This window comes from Gymnodraco acuticeps, unplaced genomic scaffold (genome assembly GCF_902827175.1).
Source record: "Gymnodraco acuticeps unplaced genomic scaffold, fGymAcu1.1, whole genome shotgun sequence".
Taxonomy (NCBI): Eukaryota; Metazoa; Chordata; class Actinopteri; order Perciformes; family Bathydraconidae; genus Gymnodraco; species Gymnodraco acuticeps.
The window spans coordinates 97,366-118,977 of NW_022992252.1; the positions used below are offsets into that span (position 1 = coordinate 97,366).

Consider the following 21,612-nt stretch of genomic DNA (forward strand, 5'->3'; position numbering starts at 1 on the left):
ATTTACGTAGCAATTTCACCAGGAGACTATGCTCCAATTCAAACACTGAGTCAGTGCATTGAACAAATCAATGACTGGATGTGTCAGAACGTTCTCCAATTAAACAAAGATAAAACTGAGGTAATGGTTTTTGGAGCCAAGTCAGAACGTATAAAAGTTAGCGCTGAGCTTCAGTCTGCAATGTTCAAAACAACAGATAAAGCCAGAAATCTAGGTGTAGTCATGGACTCTGACCTGAGTTTCAACAGTCACATTAAAACTGTTACTAAATCAGCCTACTATCACCTAAAGAATATATCTAGGATTAAAAGACTAATGTCTCAGCAGGATTTGGAAAAACTTGCCCATGCTTTTATCTTCAGTAGACTCGACTACTGCAATGGTGTCTTCACAGGTCTCACTAAAAAATCTATTAGAAAGCTGCAGCTGATTCAGAACGCCGCTGCTCGAGTCCTCACTAACACTAAGAAAGTGGATCACATCACTCCTGTTCTGAAGTCTTTACACTGGCTTCCTGTGTGTCAAAGAATAGATTTCAAAATACTGCTGCTGGTTTATAAAGCACTGAATGGTTTAGGCCCAAAATACATTTCTGACCTCCTGCTAAATGATGAACCATCCAGATCTCTCAGGTCTTCAGGGACTGGTCAGCTTTCTGTCCCCAGAGTCAGAACTAAACATGGAGAAGCAGCGTTCAGTTATTATGCTCCAAATATCTGGAACAAACTCCCAGAAACCTGCAGGTCCGCTGCAACTCTTAAATCCAGGCTGAAGACTTTTCTTTTTGTCGCGGCTTTTAATTGAACTATTCATATCTTAGACTACACTGTAACTTTTATCCATGTATTTTTTCCTTTAATGTTTATTTTATTAGCTTTTCTTTTTAATGACTGATTTTAAATGCAATTTTCTTAATCTCTTTCATTTTTTGTAAAGCACTTTGAATTGCCTTGTGTTGAAAAGTGCTATATAAATAAACGTGCCTTGCCTTGCAACATTCCACCTCTGTATATAATGTAGGGTTCAGATGCTTCATAAAATCGTAGGAAATCCAGATGATGATTCACAATGGATTGTACTTAGTTAAGGGACTTGTTATGTTTGCTCAGTGTCACACACACACACACAGGATAAAAGCATCTAACAAGTGACATGTAATGTAAAGATATTGTGAGAAATTATAGTAGCAAACTACAACCCAAATGGAATGATGAAAGAGGTCCAGAACATGGGCTGCTTCCCATGTTACAACAGGTCAAATAGCAATAGACTTGATTTGATTTTTGATCTACAAGTTCACAGATGCAACAAACTAGTTTTTGTTTATTTAGTACAGCTATGTATAAACCTTTAGCGGTGTTATCAAATATGTTTTGCGGCTCCAGACAAACTTCATATTGCGTCAGAGGGGGCAGATGAACAGTGAACCAAATAATGAGCATCACACAGCGGTTTGGTTTCCTAGGCGAATATCATGATTAACTTTTATTAAAAGCATCATAGCTACAATTCATCATACATGATGTCTCCAAAAAAACAAAAAAGACAAACACCAAAAAAGAGAAAAAAACATTTACATGGTATGTCTGTAAACTTCAAGGCTAGATAAGAATTTTGAGGTAATGCTCTTCAGCTTGCTGGCTAAAAGTAACAAAAAGTCCATTTTTCAAGAAAAGTAGCTAAGTAATAAAGGTACCTGATTATTTTAACTCTTTAACACCAGTGCATCAACAGGAACAGAGTGAGACAAAATTGATTGCAGTACGTATTTGTCATCATTTACAGTTTAGTTTTTCTATTCATACGACACTTGTGGTTATTCATATAGTGTGTGTTTGTGTGTGTGTGTTGGGAGAGTGATGTTGGAACATTCAAAAGCTGCCTTGGTTATTGCTGTCTCAGCATTAGACCGAACAGGAAGTGGACCCGGGCTCTTCCTGTCTGTCTGCTGGGCTGGCTGTGAGAGCAAATGTTCAGATGACCACAGTGTGTTTGAATGCATCGTCAAATATGTGAACCACTCGCGTTGCTTGATTTATCTCCGACACTTGAACTGGCCTTGGGGAAATGGAAACAAATCAAGCACCTCCTGCATTTATAAAGTATTTAAACTGAGCTCAACTTCATAAAGAAACGTGTGGATCTCCAACTCAGTGGAGAATGTGTCAGTCCTGTAAGGCCAGGTCTGGTGTCAGTGTGTGTGACTACAGAAAGTCTCCAAGACAAGGTCACTAGGGAGCAGCACTTTGAATCTACCGGGAAATGTAGAAAAAAATAAACTAAAACAAAAAGCTTTTAATGTGGCAGCGACCGGGAGAATTCAACCATGTGCCCCCTTAAAGAAGAAACCTGAAACATCACATCCCTGCGGGGCCGCCGCCCCCCCCCCGTCCATTCACAGAGTCCTCGTGAGGCTGCCTCCCACCGAGAGACAGGAAGAGGAGCGGCGGTGGAAAGACTCAGACTGACAGTGTGGGACTGGTAACAGTATTGGTTCAGTGTGACGCACACACACACACAGGAAAACAGCTGCGGTGGTAGTGTGTGTGTGTGTGTTTGTGTGTGAGGCTTATGATCAGTATGTCAGTGTGTGAGACTGAGTTTAGGCCAGTCTAGTTTCTCTGCCTCCTCAGAGTCTACCTGGTCCGATATGTGAGAACTTAAAACTCTGCTCTGAAACAGAACAGTTCCAACTCCATTACCCACAATTCCTCTCGCAGCAGCGTTGTCAGTCAGACGTAATGCCGTTTTTTTGTGAAGCGATGCTGCCGACAACAACTTAACAGTCCAGGCGTTAAAGGAAGCAAAACGACCAGTGAAGTCTGAGAGCAGCAGCGATACTAATATAATAATGAATAATCATAGCTCTGCTGGAACATGGGAAGTCTGAGGGCAGAGAAGGGTCTGAAGGGTTTTCCCTGACGATCCATCAGAGAGGTTTAACTTAACACACACACACACCCCACTCTCTGACACATAGTCATACACCTGGTCAAAATAATAACAGTGAGAAATCATCAACAACAATGTAGAGAAAAAACAGGATTCATAACAGTTTGGATATTTCTGGTGGAGGCGTGTAAACGTGGCAGGGGGGAGGGGGGGTTCACTGTGTTATTCAGTCACTGTTGTCCTTCAGTGGAGATGCTCCTGCCGCCTCCCCCACCTCCTCTTCCTCCTCCTCCTCCCCCATCCCTACATCCTCCAGCGCTGAATCTTCTCCTCTCAGCTCATCCTCCTCCTCCACTCCGTCTTTCTCCTCAGCCAAGTCACTATCTTCCCCCTCCTCCTCCTCCTCCTCTGCAGTATCTTTAAGCCCCCCCTTCCTCTCTTGGTTACTGGGGAGGGTTGTAGTCAGGGCGTTGCCCCCCAGAGCTCCAGCCATGGCGCTCTGCAGCTCGGCCAGGGTGGAGGCGGAGGGGAAGCCCGGCAGGCTGAGCCCCCCCAGGCCTGGAGGCAGGAACATGGAGGGGTAGAGCAGGCCGGGGGCCATGGTGGACAGCAGGAAGGGGTTGAAGGCCAGAGAGCTGGCCGACATGCCCGCTGCAGCCAGCAAGGCGGCGGCGTCCCCGTTGATGGAGGCCACTGACGAGTCAGCAGCGAGGGTCTGAGCAGTGACATCACTTCCTGCCTGCTCCCGCCTCCTCCTCTTCCTCGCCTTCTTCGCGGCTCTCTCACTATTAGCCTCCACCTCCTCCACTGCCTCCTCCTCATCATAGTCTTCCCCCTCTCCGTCCCCCCCCTCACCCTGCATGGTTCCGTTGCTGTTCTGGGACGTCGCAGCGCGGGGGCTGGATGCAGCGGCGGCAGCTGCCACCGTGGCCAGGTTCCCGCCAAACAGCCCGCCCAGGCTGAACATGTTGGGGAGGGCGGCCATGTTGGGCAGGCCCCCCATCCCGGGCAGCATGAGGGGCAGCATGGAGGCGGCGGCGCTGGCAGCCGCCTGCTTGGGGTCTGAGGGGTGGGGGAAGCCCATCAGCCCGGCAGCCAGCTGAAGAGACTGCAGGCTCTGCAGGGAGGACAGGTCCATGCCCCCAAACAGACTGCTCAGCAGCAGAGGGTTGATGCCTCCTACAAACACACACACACACACAGTTTCAGAGGAACATCCACAACCCTTCAGAACATTCTACATGTACTCCTGCATTTATTGGTCACTTACACATTTCTCTGCAACATTTAGCTTATTGTATTTATTTTACTTCTCTTGCACTACTTGGTCTTTTATTTCTACTCTGTTTCTTCTTGAACTAGTCTTATAGTGTTTAGTTTGTTGCCGTGGCTGCTGTGCTTATGATGAGGAAGCCTTTGAATCATAACTGCTCTCAAGTACTCCAACACAGAATTTGTGATTTAACTGATCAGAGATGACAGGGGGTTACTGTGTGTGTGTGTGTGTGTGTGTGTGTGTGTGTGTGTGTGTGTGTGTGTGTGTGTGTGTGTGTGTGTGTGTGTGTGTGTGTGTGTGTGTGTGTGTACCTGCAGATGAGGCAGCAGACAGCAGAGAGACCTGTGCAGCCTGAGCTGCTGCTGAAGCCTGAGCGGCTGCGGCTGCCTTGGCGATCTCAGATTTGGGTCTTCTTCCTCTGCGGCGGACGCCCTCCTCTCTGACCACAGGGCCGGTCAGGAGACGGTCAAACATGGCTTCTGGGAGGAAACCCTGCAGGGAGGAGGACCTCAGGTTAGAAAACAAACTACTCACATAGAAAGTGAGAGGGTTGGGCTCAGAGGGCTTACAGGAAACAGATGGTGTAACAGAGACTTCTTATAAACAGTTAGTCATTATTGACAGGTTTTATCTCTCTTACTAACCGACTGTTTCACGATGTCGGTCCAATCAGGGGCGATGGAATACTCCGTGTTCTCCAGTAACCATCGGGGAAGCTCCTTCATTGGTGGAGCCATGGCCCCGCCCATCTGAGGAAGAGGAAGATGAAATGAGTTTACCTTGGAAAATCAATTCAGTTTCAACATGTAGGCAGTGGTCCTCAGGTATTCACTGCACCTTGCGTCCGTTACGTCTGTTCACCACAGGCACCCTCTCCTCTCCAGTCAGGGTGTTGATGTCGATCTTGTTTGGGTTTCGACAGCGATGGCGTTTCTGCTTGGGCTTAGAAAACTGAGACAGCAGTACATCCTCGCTCTTCTGTTGTGGGAAGACACAAATACAAAGGTGTGAGTAACTAGAGGCTGAGAAAGGCAAGCAAGAGAACAACAGATATGATGCTTCTGGTTACACTAAGAAAGGATTTAAGGTGAAGAAGATGGATAAATGTAAAGAGGGGCCGTACTGGTGTGAAAGCAGCCATGTCCATGGTGTAGGTGGGGTGCTGCCTCAGCCACTCCCCCAGCTCTTTGTTGGACACGGCAGCCTCCTCCTCCTCCATACTGCCAGAGGCCAGAGACCTGGCACTGGCACTGGGGCTCTGCTCTGGGACGGGTCTGTGGGCACGGGCAGCATCCTGAAGCCCCTCCACACCTGAAGCCTTCGTCCCATCAGCATCATCCTGACGGAGAGCAGGGGAGAAGGAACATTGACAAACTGTTGTGCAACACTGAAATCTGTCCTGCTTGTTAAACACACTGCTTACCCCTCCTGCTCTCTTGTTGCCCATGAACAGCAGCTCCAGGCCTTCAACATTTTTCCTACGGCCCCGCCTCCTCCTCATGATTGGCAGGTCAGCCTCCAGTGAACCATTGGCTCTGTGCGCAGAGGGGGGGGGTTGCAGCAGCAACTCCATCTGGGCTTTGAGGGAGGGGCTTGTCGCCAGGGCGCTGGGAAAGCCGGCCAATGAGGGAGCTGCCTTATGATGATGGTGCATACCCTGAACACATCACATCAGTTTTAGTTTGACTACAATATTAGTTCTTTGTCGTTCTGCATGATATGAATGAACGATGGCTGCACCTTGGTGAGGTCTATGGCCTGGCTCTGGGTGTCCGTGGCAGAGTGGCTCTCTCTCAGCTGAGCCACCATCTCCATCAGGTTACGTCTCTTAGTGGCTCGCTCCGCCTCAATCTCGATCTTCCTCCTCCTCCTCCTCCTCTGGCGAGGCAGGGTGAGAGCGTCCTCCTACAAAATCAGGGGAAGTTAAACTGCATCTGTCTAAGGGCAGGAGTCACAGTACTGGGAGCAACTAGCACAGATCAGGATAGCGCAGCATTAGGTTTAAGTTTCTAACTGATCCTCAAACTCTATCATTAATATGTTATTACTTACACAATTAAAATAAATAAAATCCTGCTGTAATATGGCCCTCCAAAGTGTTTATTTCACAGATAGTCTACATATTTTTATAGTTCACTGTCAACATATTTTAGTTCTATTTTGAGATGTTTATAATTTTGTGTTTGTATATTTTTCTGCTTTTATTTTCACATTATGTATATATACAATGCCTTGCATAAAATATTCCAAAATGGGGATCAATAATGTAAATGTTTTCTTATAAAGCTTAAAAGTGACAAGTTATAAACAAGGTTTTGAATATATATATTTTTCATAATAAACCGATGTGAGTGGCACTCACATGAAACTGTGGCGACAGTGTTTTGTCCTCGCTCCCGCTGTACGGTGTGTGGATGCCGGCCATGGTGAGCTCGGCGAGGCTCGGCCTCTGCAGCGGGCTCTCTGTCACTGTGGCGGCGGCCGCTGTGGGGAGGGCGGAGCCCTGCCCTGGCAACAGGTTGCCGGGGAAGTCGAAGATGTGGCGTCTGTTGACAGGCCACTTGCCCTTCAGGACAGTCTCACAGATGTTATCCATCCTGTTGATCATCAGCCGGTCCTGGGGGGGCAGAGAGCTGATTAGAGTATACAGTAACAGTATACCATGTTGCATCATCTTGAAGTCTACAAATGGTTTATTAGTTCTGGATACAAGCGAACACATGCAGTTATGGTCTGAAGCTGTGATATGACTGTTCATATCCAGCACTAGAGCTTTTCTTAAACAGTGCAGTAATACTATAGGCTTATATTGCACTTATATCATTTAAGCTAATGCCAGTGGCTTCAATATTGCCATATCTACAATCACTGTTGAGCTACTCTCTGGAACTCAGCACTCACTGAACAGATGTTCCACATAAAACCCTCAGAGGGTAGAATCTTCCTGTTTCTGAGAGTATTTGTTTCTATAAAGCAGGGGTATTCAACTAAAATTCAACGAGGTCCAGTTAGAGAAAATGTCCCCATGCAAAGGTCCGGAACTTCAAAATGTCTAACTTGCTTTATGAATTAGTGTGATATATATTGAAGTAGCCTGTAGCTTTATCAACGTCTGCATGTAATCAACAACTGACTGCCAATCAAATAGTAAAAAACAACAACATGTATTATGAATTAACATTGAACTCTACAGATATACAGTAAATACTGTGGATATGTGTAATGTTCCTCTCGGGCTGCATTTAAAAATAAAATAGAGAAAATAAATAAAATAGCTTTTGAAAATATGTGCATCTTAAAAGTGCTTAATTTTAGATAAATAAAATAAAGTGTAGCAGCAGCTTGAGTTTCCCTTTGTCTTTGTTAACCGTTTCACATCATGACTTAACAGTTTCAGCCGATTATAGAACAATATCAGTCTTTACATCATAACAATTGAACAGTTTTAAAGTTTCTCTTTCTTTCCCTCTTATATTGCAGTCCCTCACTCACTTTTTTTAAATTCAGTGTGAGAATTGAGCTGGAGCTTGTCCTGCCAGGAGTTTGTAAATCTGGGCTGACATGGAGTCAGGGCCATTCTCTCACACATGCAGGTGCTCATTGGTTTCAGTGATGCAAACACAGGTATGGTGAAAAAAGAGAGCACTATTCGAAGCAGGAAAAAAACTGCGTAATATACCATCTGACAAAGCCCTGAGCTATAATGCTTCAATTAACTGTTCTTTATAATATACTCAGATCAATAGGAGACAGAGATGTTAAGTTAAAAATCAAGGGTTTTTATTATTATTTACAGCAGGGGTGGGGAACCTTTTTCCTTTCAATTTTTACAACATCCTCCGAGGGCCGTACAAATGATTGAACTCAACCTCTGCTTAAAAAAACTAAAATCACAGCCCATTCAGTTGGCCTTTCTTTCATGCTGTGCAAAGAAAAAGCAACTTCTTAATCCAGATATCTCACCATGACTCGCGCATGCATGTGCACGGTGTGGCATGACCACCACAACAGAAAGATATGGACACAAGATGTGTGCAAATGTATTTAGTATCCTACTATGTGAACATGATTTAAGTGGGGGGGGAGGGGGGGGACCTAACCTCCTCTAGGGGGGTCCGGGGGAATGCTCCCCCAGGAAGATTTGTTTTTAAATATTGAAGTTAAAAGCATCAATCTAGTACACTTTGAGAGCAACATTAAGAGATCTATGGATACATCTCTCAACACCCATATGAAACAGAACTGTAAGCATATTTTTCTTTTTGGATATTTTACAAATCACTCCCCTTTTAAACTCTATTCTTGTTATTGTTAACAACTTTTTTGTTACTGTCATATAGTATTTTATACCTGTTTTTCATTTAGTCTCATTAATAACTATATTGATCATATCAAGGTGTGCCTTAACCTCACTGAGCTGAGGTTATTTGAGCCTCTCAGGAGAGAGCTCTCTTCCACCTGGTTGTAGAAAAGCTCTTTAAATTCGTTAGCATAGCTAGCTAACCAGATGCTAATAACAACAGATCGCCACTGTGCTTACAACTAAAGACACAGCCACGCAAACACTGCGGCATGTGTACGGCTCCTTATGGGTATTGCAATATTTGAAGAGCTGGAGCGGCGTTCCGGTGCTCTCTGTCAGCACTCCTTTCAGACGAGACATACCACGTGAAGACACGGTACGCTCGTGTTGTGTTCAAGGAACCTGTCCTTGGCCAGGAAAAACAGGTACTCGCTTGTTTAATTATTTTTGCGGTCTAGATTTCTTCTTCTTTTTTAAAGTGAGAAGCTGTCCGTCAGTCGGACTGACGGACGGACTCCCCCCCACCAAAATGAAAACTCTTCGGTTCTCCACGAATTACACAAGTCACCCCTAATCAGCGTTACAAAAGCGGGAGGCGCCGAAAAATCCCCTATTAATGTATTGATCATAGGTCCGGGTCCGTATAGGTCGGCGTCTGGGTCCGGATCCGGACCGCCTGTTGCCGACCCCTGCTATAAAGGATCAATCTGCTTCTGATTGTTTCAGTCTATAAAATACCAGAAAATCTCCCTCAGAGTTGTTGATGACTGAAATCACTAATCCATAACGCTGTGATGTAATCTGAAACATGAGCAGCCATGTTTCAGATTGTAAAACAGTAGAAACAACTGGAGTTATCAAATGATGACAGTATGATAATCATGCAGCCTTTTTTGGATGTTCTTTATTTGTCTGGCTATAATTGGACTCACCTTGGGCCAGAATGAGAAGGCGTAGGCGCGCTCCTGTAAGGCGTGCAGTGCTGTGGTCTCCGGCAGGTCGTCGGGGCAGAAGCCATCTCTGGTTTCGTTCTGGGCAGACGTGCTCAGAGAGGCAATGCTCTCCTCATCAAAGTTCTTCTGCTCTGATGCAGCGCTCACTGTGTTGACAGAGGGAAAGTTAGGCTGCCACTCTACATTAAAAAGAGGGTTTTCAAAACATATGAAGGGGCTCAAAATTCATTTTTGGAGAACGACAACCCCAATGGGATAATCATAAACAAGAGTAGAGGTAGGTAAGTGTGTTAGAGCTACATGTAGAACTGTCATCATCCCTGTGGTAAACATGACAAACAATGAACACACCTCCAGTCAGAGAAATGCATGTTCCAGTACCTTCAGCCTGAGAGGATTTCTCCGATTTGTCATCTTCATCCATCCTCTCTTCCTCCTCGTCCTCTGGGCTTTTCTCTGGGTCAGCTGACTTTGGAGATTTAGGAGACTCTGGGTTCACCTCGGTCTCTGCAGGTTTGTGGTCGGGTTGTGCTTTAGGAGAGGAGGGGGGGTGTTCTGTGAGCTCAGCGGTGGGAGAGTCAGCAGGAGTCAGACTCTTCTTGTCTTCTGGTACCTCCTCTTCTTTGTCCTCTGCTGGTTTGGAACTCTTCTCTCCCTCTGCACTGGGCTCCTCTTCCAGCTCTTCCTGCTCCTCCTCTTCTACTTTGGGCTGGGACTTATCCTCCTCTTTCGGCGACGCAGCAATGTCATCTTTCCCTTCTCTGACCTCTGCCTCATTTTCCTTCTGCTCCTCAGGAGCTTCAGTCTTAATACATGGAATGTTGTTAGCGTCTCCTTGCTCCGTTTCCATTTCCATTTTGACCTCCGTCTTCACCTCCTTCCCTTCTTCCTCCTCCTCCTCCTCTTCTTTAGCTGCATTCATAGCAATCGTCGCAGCTGCTGCGGCGCTGGCCAGCTCGTCAGAGGTGAGGAGAGGTCCGGTAGTGTCCGGTGCTCCCATCCCCGCTTTGGTGGTCTCTCCCTTGACTCCCCCTCTCTGGCTGGTGGAACGCTGGTGAGCATCCAGGAAGGCCAAGGTGGGGTCGTTTAGAATGTGATAATCTGTGCGACTGACTCCGTGCTTAGAGGCCCCCAGGATGAGGTCGTGGTCATGGCGGCCGCTCTCCCACCACTCCGGGAGGTCAGGGGAGGACTGGCAGAGCTTGAGGCGCTCAGAGAGCAGCGGGTGGGGGAGGACCTGTTCCCGGATGCGCCGCAGCAGCTCGATGCGGTACAGGGTGCGGGAGGCGCGCTCCTCTGTGATCGGGTCGATGATCAGGGTGGGGTCTGGGAGTTCTGAGGAGGTAAAATACAGAATCAATTTGACAATTTGACCCTAGTACTCAAACAAACTTCAACCACACAGCTGTTATTTAGAGGTGAAATACATTTGTTTCTGTGTCACAGTAACTTACGCGCTTCACTCTTGTTGTGCATTCTGCAGACCCGCTTACACATGGCAATGAACGAGTAGTAATATTTCTCCAAGCTCTCATCTGTTTTCTTGTCCAGTCGAGCAAAGGCCCTGAACTGAGCCCAGTCGAATTTCTGACGCTGAGTGTCAAAGACAACCCCGAAGGTGGACACCACACGGTAGAAATCTGCCTCCTCACGACGAGTCCATCTGATAGAGAAAACGTGTGAGCAAAGGTCCATTTACAAAATAAATACGTGTGTTGGTACAGTTCTTTAACACCATTCCTGTACAAGCAACGTTAAATGAGCCCCACCTTTGTCTCCTCTCCTTGTAGTACATGGCTCCATCAGGCATCAGGGAGCTGGCAGTCATCACCGGTGACGCCTCTGCCATGAACTGCCCACCTTTGGCAAAGTAGGCACTTCCTTTAGCCATATACGGGCTTCCTTCGGTCATGAACACCCCTGCTCCATCTTGGATATAGGCTGCCCCCCCCTCCTCCTGTGTCGGTAACCATGCCGATGGCAGGCAGGAAGTCCCTGCGCCGCCGCCTGCGCCCGTCGGGCCGGTTGACGGCCTCCTGGCGGAGCTGCTCCCTGCGGTTGGAGCGCTGGTAGGCCGTGATGAGGCGGCGCAGACGGGCAGTCAGAGCCGAGGCAGCCGGCCAATAGAGTCGCTCGTTGGAGCCCGAAGCTCCGCCCAGAGCAGGTCCACTTTGACCATTCTCACCTGATTTAGCTGCATGAGAGAAGAGAGGAACACAGTCAGGAACCACACTTGCCCCTTTACCACCAAAGCAGTTCCAGGGCCAGTTCGGAGCTAGTGCCCGATTAAGCACCGGTTATTCCTGTTACCACCAAAGTCTCTTGGCCCTGAACACTCGTTCTTATCTGGCCCCACTCCGATGATGGCCTGAGTTATTTCATTATTGGTATTTGACGGGTATTGGAGGCGGGGGCGCTGAGCAAAGTGACTAGTACGCTACCACACACTTATATAAAGTGAGGCAACACTAACCAGGTATAGAGTGATGCCGTTTGTTTTTACCTTACATTTAATGACCTTCCGTTAGCTGTTGTTTCCCATTTCTAAGACCAGCCTCATACGTTTTCCCGTTGTTTTTTTATTATCGCAGATATTGGGTGGAATCAGTACATCTACAGCTAACATCACCTGTCTAATGCCAGAGACACTTTAATAACGGTGCTGTGATGCCAAACAGTGATATTATTCCATCACTTCTTATACATTTTAGGCTTCATTGTAAAGCACGCAGCAAAGAGCCTGTGTTTTATGTGCTATGACGGAAAAGGCATACAAAACAACATATTTTTTCTACTTTTTGTTTTTTTCAAACACACTGAGGATGTGAATGGGTTGGTGAGATCTTTCATGGTTTTACAGGGCTCTTTGGGACGGTGTTAAAAGAAGATTTCACAGTTTGCTTTACTCAAGAGCCTTCTGAACTTCTGCTTATAGAAAGCTTAAATGATTCTGCTGTTAGAACTAGGGATGCACTGAATATTCGGCCACCGAAAATTATCGGCCGAAAATGGTTAAAAAGGCCCTTTCGGCTTTCGGCCGAAAGGGTTTTAGCACCGAAAAAATATCACCGAATGTCAGAACAGTGTTGTTGAGCAGAACGTGTTGTTGTGATGACGTAATAAAGACGCGGCGACCATGCTCGCGGCTGGCTCACAGGGGGGGGGGGAACATTGACCTTTGTCATCGAGATTGCCCTGAGCCTTTAACAAATCGTATTAAATAATGTGATGACAGAACTGTAAACAGAATAGCTGAAATTTTAACAAACTAAATAACTCAGTTTCCTCTAATCATTAACCCATGTTTGTATAATGTAGTTAACTCCGTGTGTTGCTGCTAGCATACATAACACCTGACGTGGAAACCTTACTCGTGGACGGGGCTACAGAGCTGCTAGAAAGACGGTCGAACCCGGTACATTCCTCCGTCTGCATGCGGTGCACTTTTTCTAAATGTTTAGACAAATTGCTCGTGCTTACATGCTAAACTCTTATTGCACTTATGGTAACAAGTATTCTCCACATCGAGACGGGTACAGTTTAACCACACCTCGGAGCGCGTTCTCTCCGCCATCTCCGCAGTGTGCTCCGCTGCATGTAGCAGCTGAGTGTGTGTAAACTGCCCCGCCCCCTCGCACACAGACGGGGAGAGAGATCTCGTCTGATCGAAATACATCATAGACGCATTTGTTGTCTTTGCATATTAGAAACGAGTTGGCGACACTAAGACTGCGATATAATGTTTTTTAGCAATAATACATGACATATATAAATGTACTGTATGCATTCAAAAGTGCTGAATAAATGTTTTATGGACCCATAATAGTGATTATTATTTAAGTTAAGTTTTGCCATAATCATGTCTATTTCCATAATCAGGTAGCTGAACAACATTGGTAAAAAATGTATACATTATATATATATATATATTTCTATTAATCATTTTCGGCCTTTCGGCATTCGGCCAACTGTTTCCTATTTTCGGTATCGGTTTCGGCAAAGAATTTCCCATTCGGTGCACCCCTAGTTAGAAGTTCGTGCCTGCCTCTGGGTGTACTCAAAGCTTACCTTCAGCGTCCCCTTCCACTGTGTCATCCAGGGGGGAGTTGGTGAAGTCATCCATGTCATCTTTAAAAGGCATACGCAGGGGCTTGTACTCAGGATCCTCATCCTCGCTGTAGAGACAAGAGAATGGCTAATTTTAACTTCCAATATAACACAAAGAAGAGGAAAGGGAATATTGGAATTAGTTGAAAAATTAAGATATAAATCAAAATAAGGATCAAGTTTAACTTAAGTTTTTTCCAATCACCATTAAGGTATTTGGTGAAATTAAATCCCTGACAGTTATATTTCAAAGTAATTAAGTATAGAAACTGATAAAACCTTCATATAAGCTAGGAGCAGTTTGAACTGCTGTTAAAATGGGACAAATCACAGAGATGGAAGAATAAAAGCAGGGCTGAGTAAAGGCTGCTCTCTTACCCATCCACACCATCTGTCATCATGTCAGAGCTCCTCTGCTCCGCTGCGATGGCCTTGGCATCCGGCATGCCCACCCTCTCCAAGAAACACAGGGTGGTGTCCGCTCGCATCGAGTTGTACTTCTCATAGCCTGAAGAGCAAGAGGAGAAGATGAACACAGAGGCGTGGAATCCATGTTTGTATTTTTTGTATAATGACAATAAAAGGCTTTAACTTTGAACTGTGTTTAGGTGCAGGGGGCTTTAATCAGTAACCAGGCAGGAAATCAAGGAGACTCAAAACAGTTACAGGTCAACACACACAGGCAGGCAAACTCCTAGAGAGAAGGCACACACACACACACACACACACACACACACACACACACACACACACACACACACACACACACACACACACACACACACACACACACACACACACACACACACACACACACACTGAAATGAAGGAGGAGACAAAAACAGCAGCAGAAGGGCAGACCCCAGGAGCCAGCTGCTGACAAGACAGACATCCCGCCTGTGTGTGTGTGTGTGTGTGTGTGTGTGTATACACGCGAGCCTACATTCTGTACATGCGTGTGCTTATCCAAGTAAGCCTGCAGGTGCTCATTTGTGTCAGAGAGAGGTAGAGAGAAGAAAGTGGAAAAAGTGTGTGTGGCATGGCGTGTGTGAAAGTGAGCTAGTGGGTGTGAGGAACTGTATGTGTGTTTGTCCGTTAGGGGCATTCGAGCAGAACAGATTAGAATGTGCAGATCCTACTGAGACACAGTGAAGGAGAGAAGGAGGAGGGAGGGGGAGAGAAGGAGGAGGGAGGGGGGGAGAGAAGGAGGAGGGAGGGGGGGAGAGAAGGAGGAGGGAGGGAGGGAGAGAAGGAGGAGGGAGGGAGGGAGGGGGGAGAGAAGGAGGAGGGAGGGAGGGGGGAGAGAGAAGGAGGAGGGAGGGAGGGGGGGAGGAGAAGGAGGAGGGGGGAGAGAAGGAGGGAGGGAGGGAGGGAGGGAGGGAGGGAGGGAGGGAGGGAGGGAGGGAGGGAGGGAGGGAGGGGGGAGAGAAACCATTTGAAGGAATGAGGAACATCTGAAGAGCAGGTGAGAGGGAGGGAAAAAAAGGGAGGGGAAAAAGGAGAGGAAATCAAAACAGAAGCCTTACTCCCTTCACTCCGTCCTTATTCCCCTCACAACTCATCGGGGGCCTTTACAGGGCTGACACACACACTTTTCTGTGTGTGTGTCAGCCCTCCTCCACCCAAAGGACCTCCCTAGTGAATAAGGATTATGATTAACTATGGGTGAACCCCTTTTGTATTACTGTGCGTCCTAATTGAATCATAGAGGGTGGCAATGATGGAACAATGACAAAATAATATGAATGAGGGTCTCAAGCCACAACTTACAGACACTGGGAGTCACATTTATGGGGGGGGGGGGCTGATACAAGTTAGCAGGTTAACAGTAAATGGAGATAAATATGTTATTTTAACTTTAGAAAGAGCTTTGTTTTCATGCTTTGTATCATTTACACCTGTAACAAACTGCAAAGAGTACACACACACACACACACACACAATCAATCACACTGACGATAACACACTGAGCCTGCCAGCTGCGTGTTGCTATCGCCATAGCAACACCAATCAACCAGTGGCAGCAGAAGTGGGTGGGATGTGTTTGTGTGTGTTTGTGCCCTCGCCCAGTTTGAATGATGATGCTTGCGTGATGTTGACTGGGTTGGAAGCCACTGGAGAATGTGTGTGTGTGATGTTCATTTTGTATTTGCCATGTATGGCTGCCGTTGGGAGACGTGGATGTGTACATACAGGATGTGGTTGTGTGTGTTTCTCACCGTGTTTGAAGACACCGAGCAGCAGGGATTTGTCGGCCTCGCTGTCCCACCAGTCAGCCGGGACCTCGGCGTGGAACGGCTGCGGAATCCAGATATCCAGCTCACTGTGGCACAAACACACACATCACTGATACCAGAACTAAACTGTTGGTCCATGTTCAATCTGCTTTGGTGCGCCATTTTTAACCGAAGAGGGAAAAAGAAAAAAGGGAAGGGAAGGGCTGAAATAAGATTACGAGTCATTTGTGATGTAATCAGATTGTAAAAGCTGTCAGCCGAAGATAAAAACGAATACCCAAAATGTTCATGTGCACACAGAGTTATCTGGTTGCATTCTAATTATGGTTTTCTTTAGTTCACATGTTCAACTGCACATTCGATACCCTCAAAGTATGTCCAGGTTCTGAAAAAATCAACACATTTGAATGAGCAGTCAGTGAAATAAAATGCATGAAAAATGATTGATCTAAACAGGAATGACTGATTGCTGCGGTCTGTTTTCTTACCATGGAAATCTGGAAATTACTATAATGTTCATCCAGATCTTTACAAAAGCAGTGGTCATGCATTACTTCACTTCAAATATGACCATTACTAATATGATTTTATTTGTATCAACCATTTGAAATGTGACTCCAGAGGGAGCTGTGGGAAGTGGGATCACTGTGTGCCTCAGTGTTGGCTCTTAAAACATCATGTTTGAAAATGAAGAGGGAATTGCACAGGACAGTCCGTAGCCCACTGCCCCATCTCCGTTTGTGCTCCATGCTAAATTAGCTGTTGCTAGCATATATTTGTGGCTCTCGTCTATCCACTTTAAAAACTGTCCATTGTGAGTCAACAACGTCATGTGTGCAATGCTACATCAGCGGAGTGCTCCTATTTTGACATACTGTTCTCTTCACAGCCTTCCAGGTAAGATGCTACCAATATTCTCCCCCATGGTCTTAATTGTTCTCCATTTAATTGATATAACCTTGAGAGAAATATATGGAGACCCCTGACGCAGTACCTAAACTTTATGCTTACAAGCGGTTTTTAAATAATTACAACAGTCCAATTATTATTTGTTGTACTCTTTATGCATGTAAATGACAAACCTAGAATAGTTATAATGAGCAAGGTTTTTGCAGGCTGGATGAAATGTGGTTGCACCAAAAAACAATTTTCCATTATGGAGTGGAGGAAAAGTGGTGTGTTTCCACCAAGTTGGGAAAAGAAGGGGCACAATGGAAGCAGAAAGACAGAGGGTGACAGGAGGAGGGGAGAAACGCTCCCTTATCTCTGCAAACAGCAGCATGGCCACACGCGCACGCCTGGGCCAAGACTGGCAGGCTAAATCCCCCTGGCATATGTTGGCATGATGGTACCCCGTATGCTCACGTCTGGCATGCGCTGACACACACACACACAGACACATACAGGGGTCTGTCACAGTAGCCACAGAGAGGGAGGAGGGAGTGGGAGAGATCAACATGAAGTGCACGTGCTCCACATTATGAATGCAATCACATCTGGGTGAAAGGGTGATGAGCGGGGGATGGGAGGTGATGAGAGACTGAAGTGGACTGCAGAGAGGGACAGACAGATGGCAGGGAAAGTGTGATGGAGGGAAGATGGAGGGAGCAGCGAAGGAGTTGTCAGAACGAGGTGAAGGAAACCGTAGAGTTAACCTTCACATCTACAACCTTGCACTGCAAAGCCTCGTGCAAAATGCTAATAAGCAGTAGCTTGTCAAAATGTGAAGGAAAGAAACCTGTAAATGGGTCAAAGCTGGTAAAAAAGCTAATTTCCCCCAGATAACAAAGTGTGTTGCATCTGTCAGAATATAAAGAACTGTGCCAAAGAGGCCACTGGAACAAGCACAAATACACTTTAGTAATAATTCATCACTCATCCATCTATGAAGTGGCTTTCATGATGCATCCAATACATAAAAGCCTTTCTATGAACTGTAAACACAGAAAGATGTCATCAAAGAAACAACTGGCTGCAAACGGGGGTCGATGAGCTCTTTTTGGGGTTGGAATTCATTTGGAGATGCAGAACGTACAAGCATTTAAGCTGATCTGGAGTAACTAGTTCTTATTAGAAAATGTTGAATGAATTAGCAGGTGTTCTGAGTGGAACACACAAGCATGTTGTTTAGATCAGAAAAGCAACTGAGTAGAGAGCTTGAGAAACAAAGAAAAGGAATGAAGGTTAAGAGAGAAGAGGCAGAATCATGTTGGAATCAGTGCTCTATAGCATGCAATACTTTCTGGGACAAACCAAGAGGAAGAAGGTTTACTGACCTGGAGTCAGCTCCTTCCAGAATGCGTTCGGCCTGATCGCCGATGACTTCCTGACGTAGATAGTACAGCATCCTCACCCTCAGCAGCACCCTGCAAAATAAAGTCATGCTGGTTCAAATGTTGTTCAACACAGAAACAAAAACAACAATTGTTTTAATGACAACTTAATCAAAATAAACACATTTTCTGAGGTAATGCGTTAAAGATGACCATCAGAATCTTTTAAAGATTATTTTCAGATTTCTTATGCTTTCAGAGGTTATTCTGACCCTTGAATGTGTTCCAGTCAGGCTTTCGTCCAAACCACAGCACTGAGACTGCTCTTGTAAAGGTCTTTAATGACATCCACTTAAACACAGACAGTGGCAGAACTTCAGTGTTAGTATTATTAGATCTCAGTGCTGCGTTTGACACTGTTGACCACAGCATATTACTAGACCGACTGGAAAACTGGGTGGGACTTTCGGAAACAGTTCTGAATTGGTTTGAATCCTACTTAAAGGACAGAAACAACTTTGTTTCTATAGGTAAATACACATCTGAGTTGACAAATATGACATGTGGGGTTCCTCAAGGCTCCATCTTGGGGCCTCTTCTCTTTAACATCTACATGCTACCACTGGCTCAGATAATGAAGAACAACAAAATAAGTTACCATAGCTATGCAGATGACACACACATTTACGTAACAATTTCACCAGGAGACTATGCTCCAATTCAAACACTGAGTAAGTTCATTGAACAAATCAATGACTGGATGTGTCAGAACTTTCTCCAATTAAACAAAGATAAAACTGAGGTAATGGTTTTTGGAGCCAAGTCAGAACGTATAAAGTTAGCGCTGAGCTTCAGTGTGCAATGTTCAAAACAACAGATAAAGCCAGAAATCTAGGTGTAGTCATGGACTCTGACCTGAGTTTCAACAGTCACATTAAAACTGTTACTAAATCAGCCTACTATCACCTAAAGAACATATCTAGGATTAAAAGACTAATGTCACAGCAGGATTTGGAAAAACTTGTCCATGCTTTTATCTTCAGTAGACTCGGACTACTGCAATGGTGTCTTCACGGGTCTCACTAAAAAATCTATTAGGAAAGCTGCAGCTGATTCAGAACGCCGCTGCTCGAGTCCTCACTAACACTAAGAAAGTGGATCACATCACTCATGTTCTGAAGTCTTTACACTGGCTTCCTGTGTGTCAAAGAATAGATTTCTAAATACTGCTGCTGGTTTATAAAGCACTTGAATGGTTTAGGCCCAAAATACATTTCTGACCTCCTGCTAAATTATGAACCATCCAGATCTCTCAGGTCTTCAGGGACTGGTCAGCTTTCTGTCCCCAGAGTCAGAACTAAACATGGTAAAGCAGCATTCAGTTATTATGCTCCAAATATCTGGAACAAACTCCCAGAAACCTGCAGGTCCGCTGCAACTCTGACTACTTTTAAATCCAGGCTGAAGACTTTTCTTTTTGTCGCTGCTTTTAATTGAACTATTCACATCTTAGACTACACTGTAACTTTTATCCATGTACTTTTTCTTTTAATGTTTAATTGAACTATTCATATTTTAGACTGCACTGTAACTTTTATCCATGTATTTTTTCTTTTTAATGTTTATTTTATTATCTTTTCTTTTTAATGACTGATTTTAAATGCCATTTTCTTAATGTCTTTCATTTTTTGTAAAGCACTTTGAATTGCCTTGTGTTGAAAAGTGCTATATAAATAAACTTGCCTTGCCTTGAAGATCCTCTAGTGTAGATTCAATCATGATCTAATCCTCTAAGAAATGGGTTTGTAAAAGTACGAATACAGCGGTATACTGCTGTCTATGTGCAGTCTGCAGGAGCACTGAACACATTTGAGATGGAAAATGTCCTATAACTCATTACTGCATTTCAGGTTTTTTTTCTTTACAACTGCTTTCTAAGGGATGGTCATCTTCTGTTGATATCAATGACAGATGTTGGCGGTCACAGTGTGTCCTTCAGTGAAATGAATCACTTCAGTCATGGCTCAACAGTGACAGTCACATCTGAACTTGTGACATTGGAAAAGCTGCTATCTGGGAGATCTGCTTCACTGTAAACATTTGTCACCAGGATTTCATGCCAATAGCTGTGTTTGGGGCAGAAAACAGAGGGAAAGAGGGTGGGGGGGTAAGTGGGAGGAGCAGAGGGGGGAAGAATTGAAAGGACAGAGCGGTGCTGGAGGGAACAGTAAGTTTGGAGAGGCAGCGCAGACGGGGGAAGGGTATGAAGACTGTCACTTGCAACTCATTCTGCAATGAATGTGTGTGTGTGTGTGTGTGTGTGTGTGTGTGTGTGTGTGTGTGTGTGTGTGTGTGTGTGTGTGTGTGTGTGTGTGTGTGCATCAATGGCATTGAATGTTGCCGTGTATGTGTGTCTGTTGGCAGGCTGTGAGCTCATCCATCAATGTGCCAGGCCTGATTAGCCACACAACGCTGTGCTCCAGCCTAGCAGATGGCACCACATAATCACCCCCAAGTGTGTGTGTGTGTGTGTGTGTGTGTGTGTGTATACACGTCTTTCCCCCACTTCCAACAGGTCTGCCTGCCTAGCACCTGGCCTGGCACACGGCCAGACGCACACAAACAAACAAACTTCCCCCTCAAGAAGGAAAAAAATAATCTTAGAATTGAAGCATATCTCCCTGACAACAGGAGAGAGAGAGCTGACCACTCAACAAACCTGTGTGTGTTGGAAGTATTCCTTTACTTAAGTACAAGTACAAATACTATGGTCTCAAAATACTTCACTGCTAAGTCTTGATTACAAAATGTTTCAAAAGTAAAAGTACTCATTGTGCACACAAATGAGTTTCAGAATAATATTTAGTACAGAAGTATAATAATCGAAAATGTCCATCAAGAGTGAAAGTACTTTCTATGCACAATGGCTCTTTTCACAGTATTATATTATTATGGCTATTATATTGTGCTTTTTTTTATACATGCAACAGCATTTCAGTATTGTAGTTGGTCAATGTGAACCAAATGATACAGTACAGTGCTGCATTATACCACATCAGAATATATGTGACAGTATATGTACAAAGTAACTAGTAACAGAGTTATATAAATGTAGTGGAGTGAAAAGTACGACATTTGACCGACCATAAAATGGAAATACTCAAATAAAGTACAAATGTGTCAAAGGACAATACTTGAGCAAATGTACTTCCCACCACTGGTGTGAGGAGGAAGACGGGAGGCTGCTTGGGCTGTTAAAGTTCTATTTACGGTTGTAGAGCTGATCACATTGTATCCATGTCCTGGTTTAAAGCCTGAAGCATTAGTTTGGAATCCATCACGGTTTTTAATCTGTCATCCTTCCATAAACTGTTAATGGCTCCCACAGATACAGAGGGAATGTGTCCATTTCAGGTGTGTTTGTGTGAGAAAGCCCTACTTGTTACAGTGGTGTTTCAGATGTCTCTTGTAGCTGTCCTCCTGCAGGATGTGGTCAGGGTTGCAGCTGGCCAGCCAATCAGCTCTTGGCGTCTGCGGAGTCGGAGCCGCAGGCTTTCCCTTCTTGCCCTTC

General features: G+C 45.2%; 1 protein-coding gene across 1 annotated transcript in view; it reads right to left on the reverse strand.

Annotated features, from left to right (window-relative positions):
• Positions 1-1,452: 1,452 nt before the first annotated feature.
• Positions 1,453-21,612, reverse strand: part of chd7 (chromodomain helicase DNA binding protein 7) — a 92,736-nt gene continuing 72,576 nt past the window's right edge. Inside the window, 18 exon segments of the mRNA XM_034206876.1 lie at positions 1,453-4,071; positions 4,480-4,660; positions 4,813-4,917; positions 5,006-5,146; positions 5,292-5,507; positions 5,592-5,825; positions 5,909-6,073; positions 6,531-6,785; positions 9,404-9,570; positions 9,806-10,759; positions 10,879-11,087; positions 11,194-11,375; positions 11,377-11,618; positions 13,493-13,599; positions 13,910-14,039; positions 15,751-15,854; positions 18,045-18,134; positions 21,481-21,608. Coding sequence (XP_034062767.1) covers positions 3,119-4,071; positions 4,480-4,660; positions 4,813-4,917; positions 5,006-5,146; positions 5,292-5,507; positions 5,592-5,825; positions 5,909-6,073; positions 6,531-6,785; positions 9,404-9,570; positions 9,806-10,759; positions 10,879-11,087; positions 11,194-11,375; positions 11,377-11,618; positions 13,493-13,599; positions 13,910-14,039; positions 15,751-15,854; positions 18,045-18,134; positions 21,481-21,608 — 4,563 coding nt within the window. The 3' untranslated portion in view covers positions 1,453-3,118.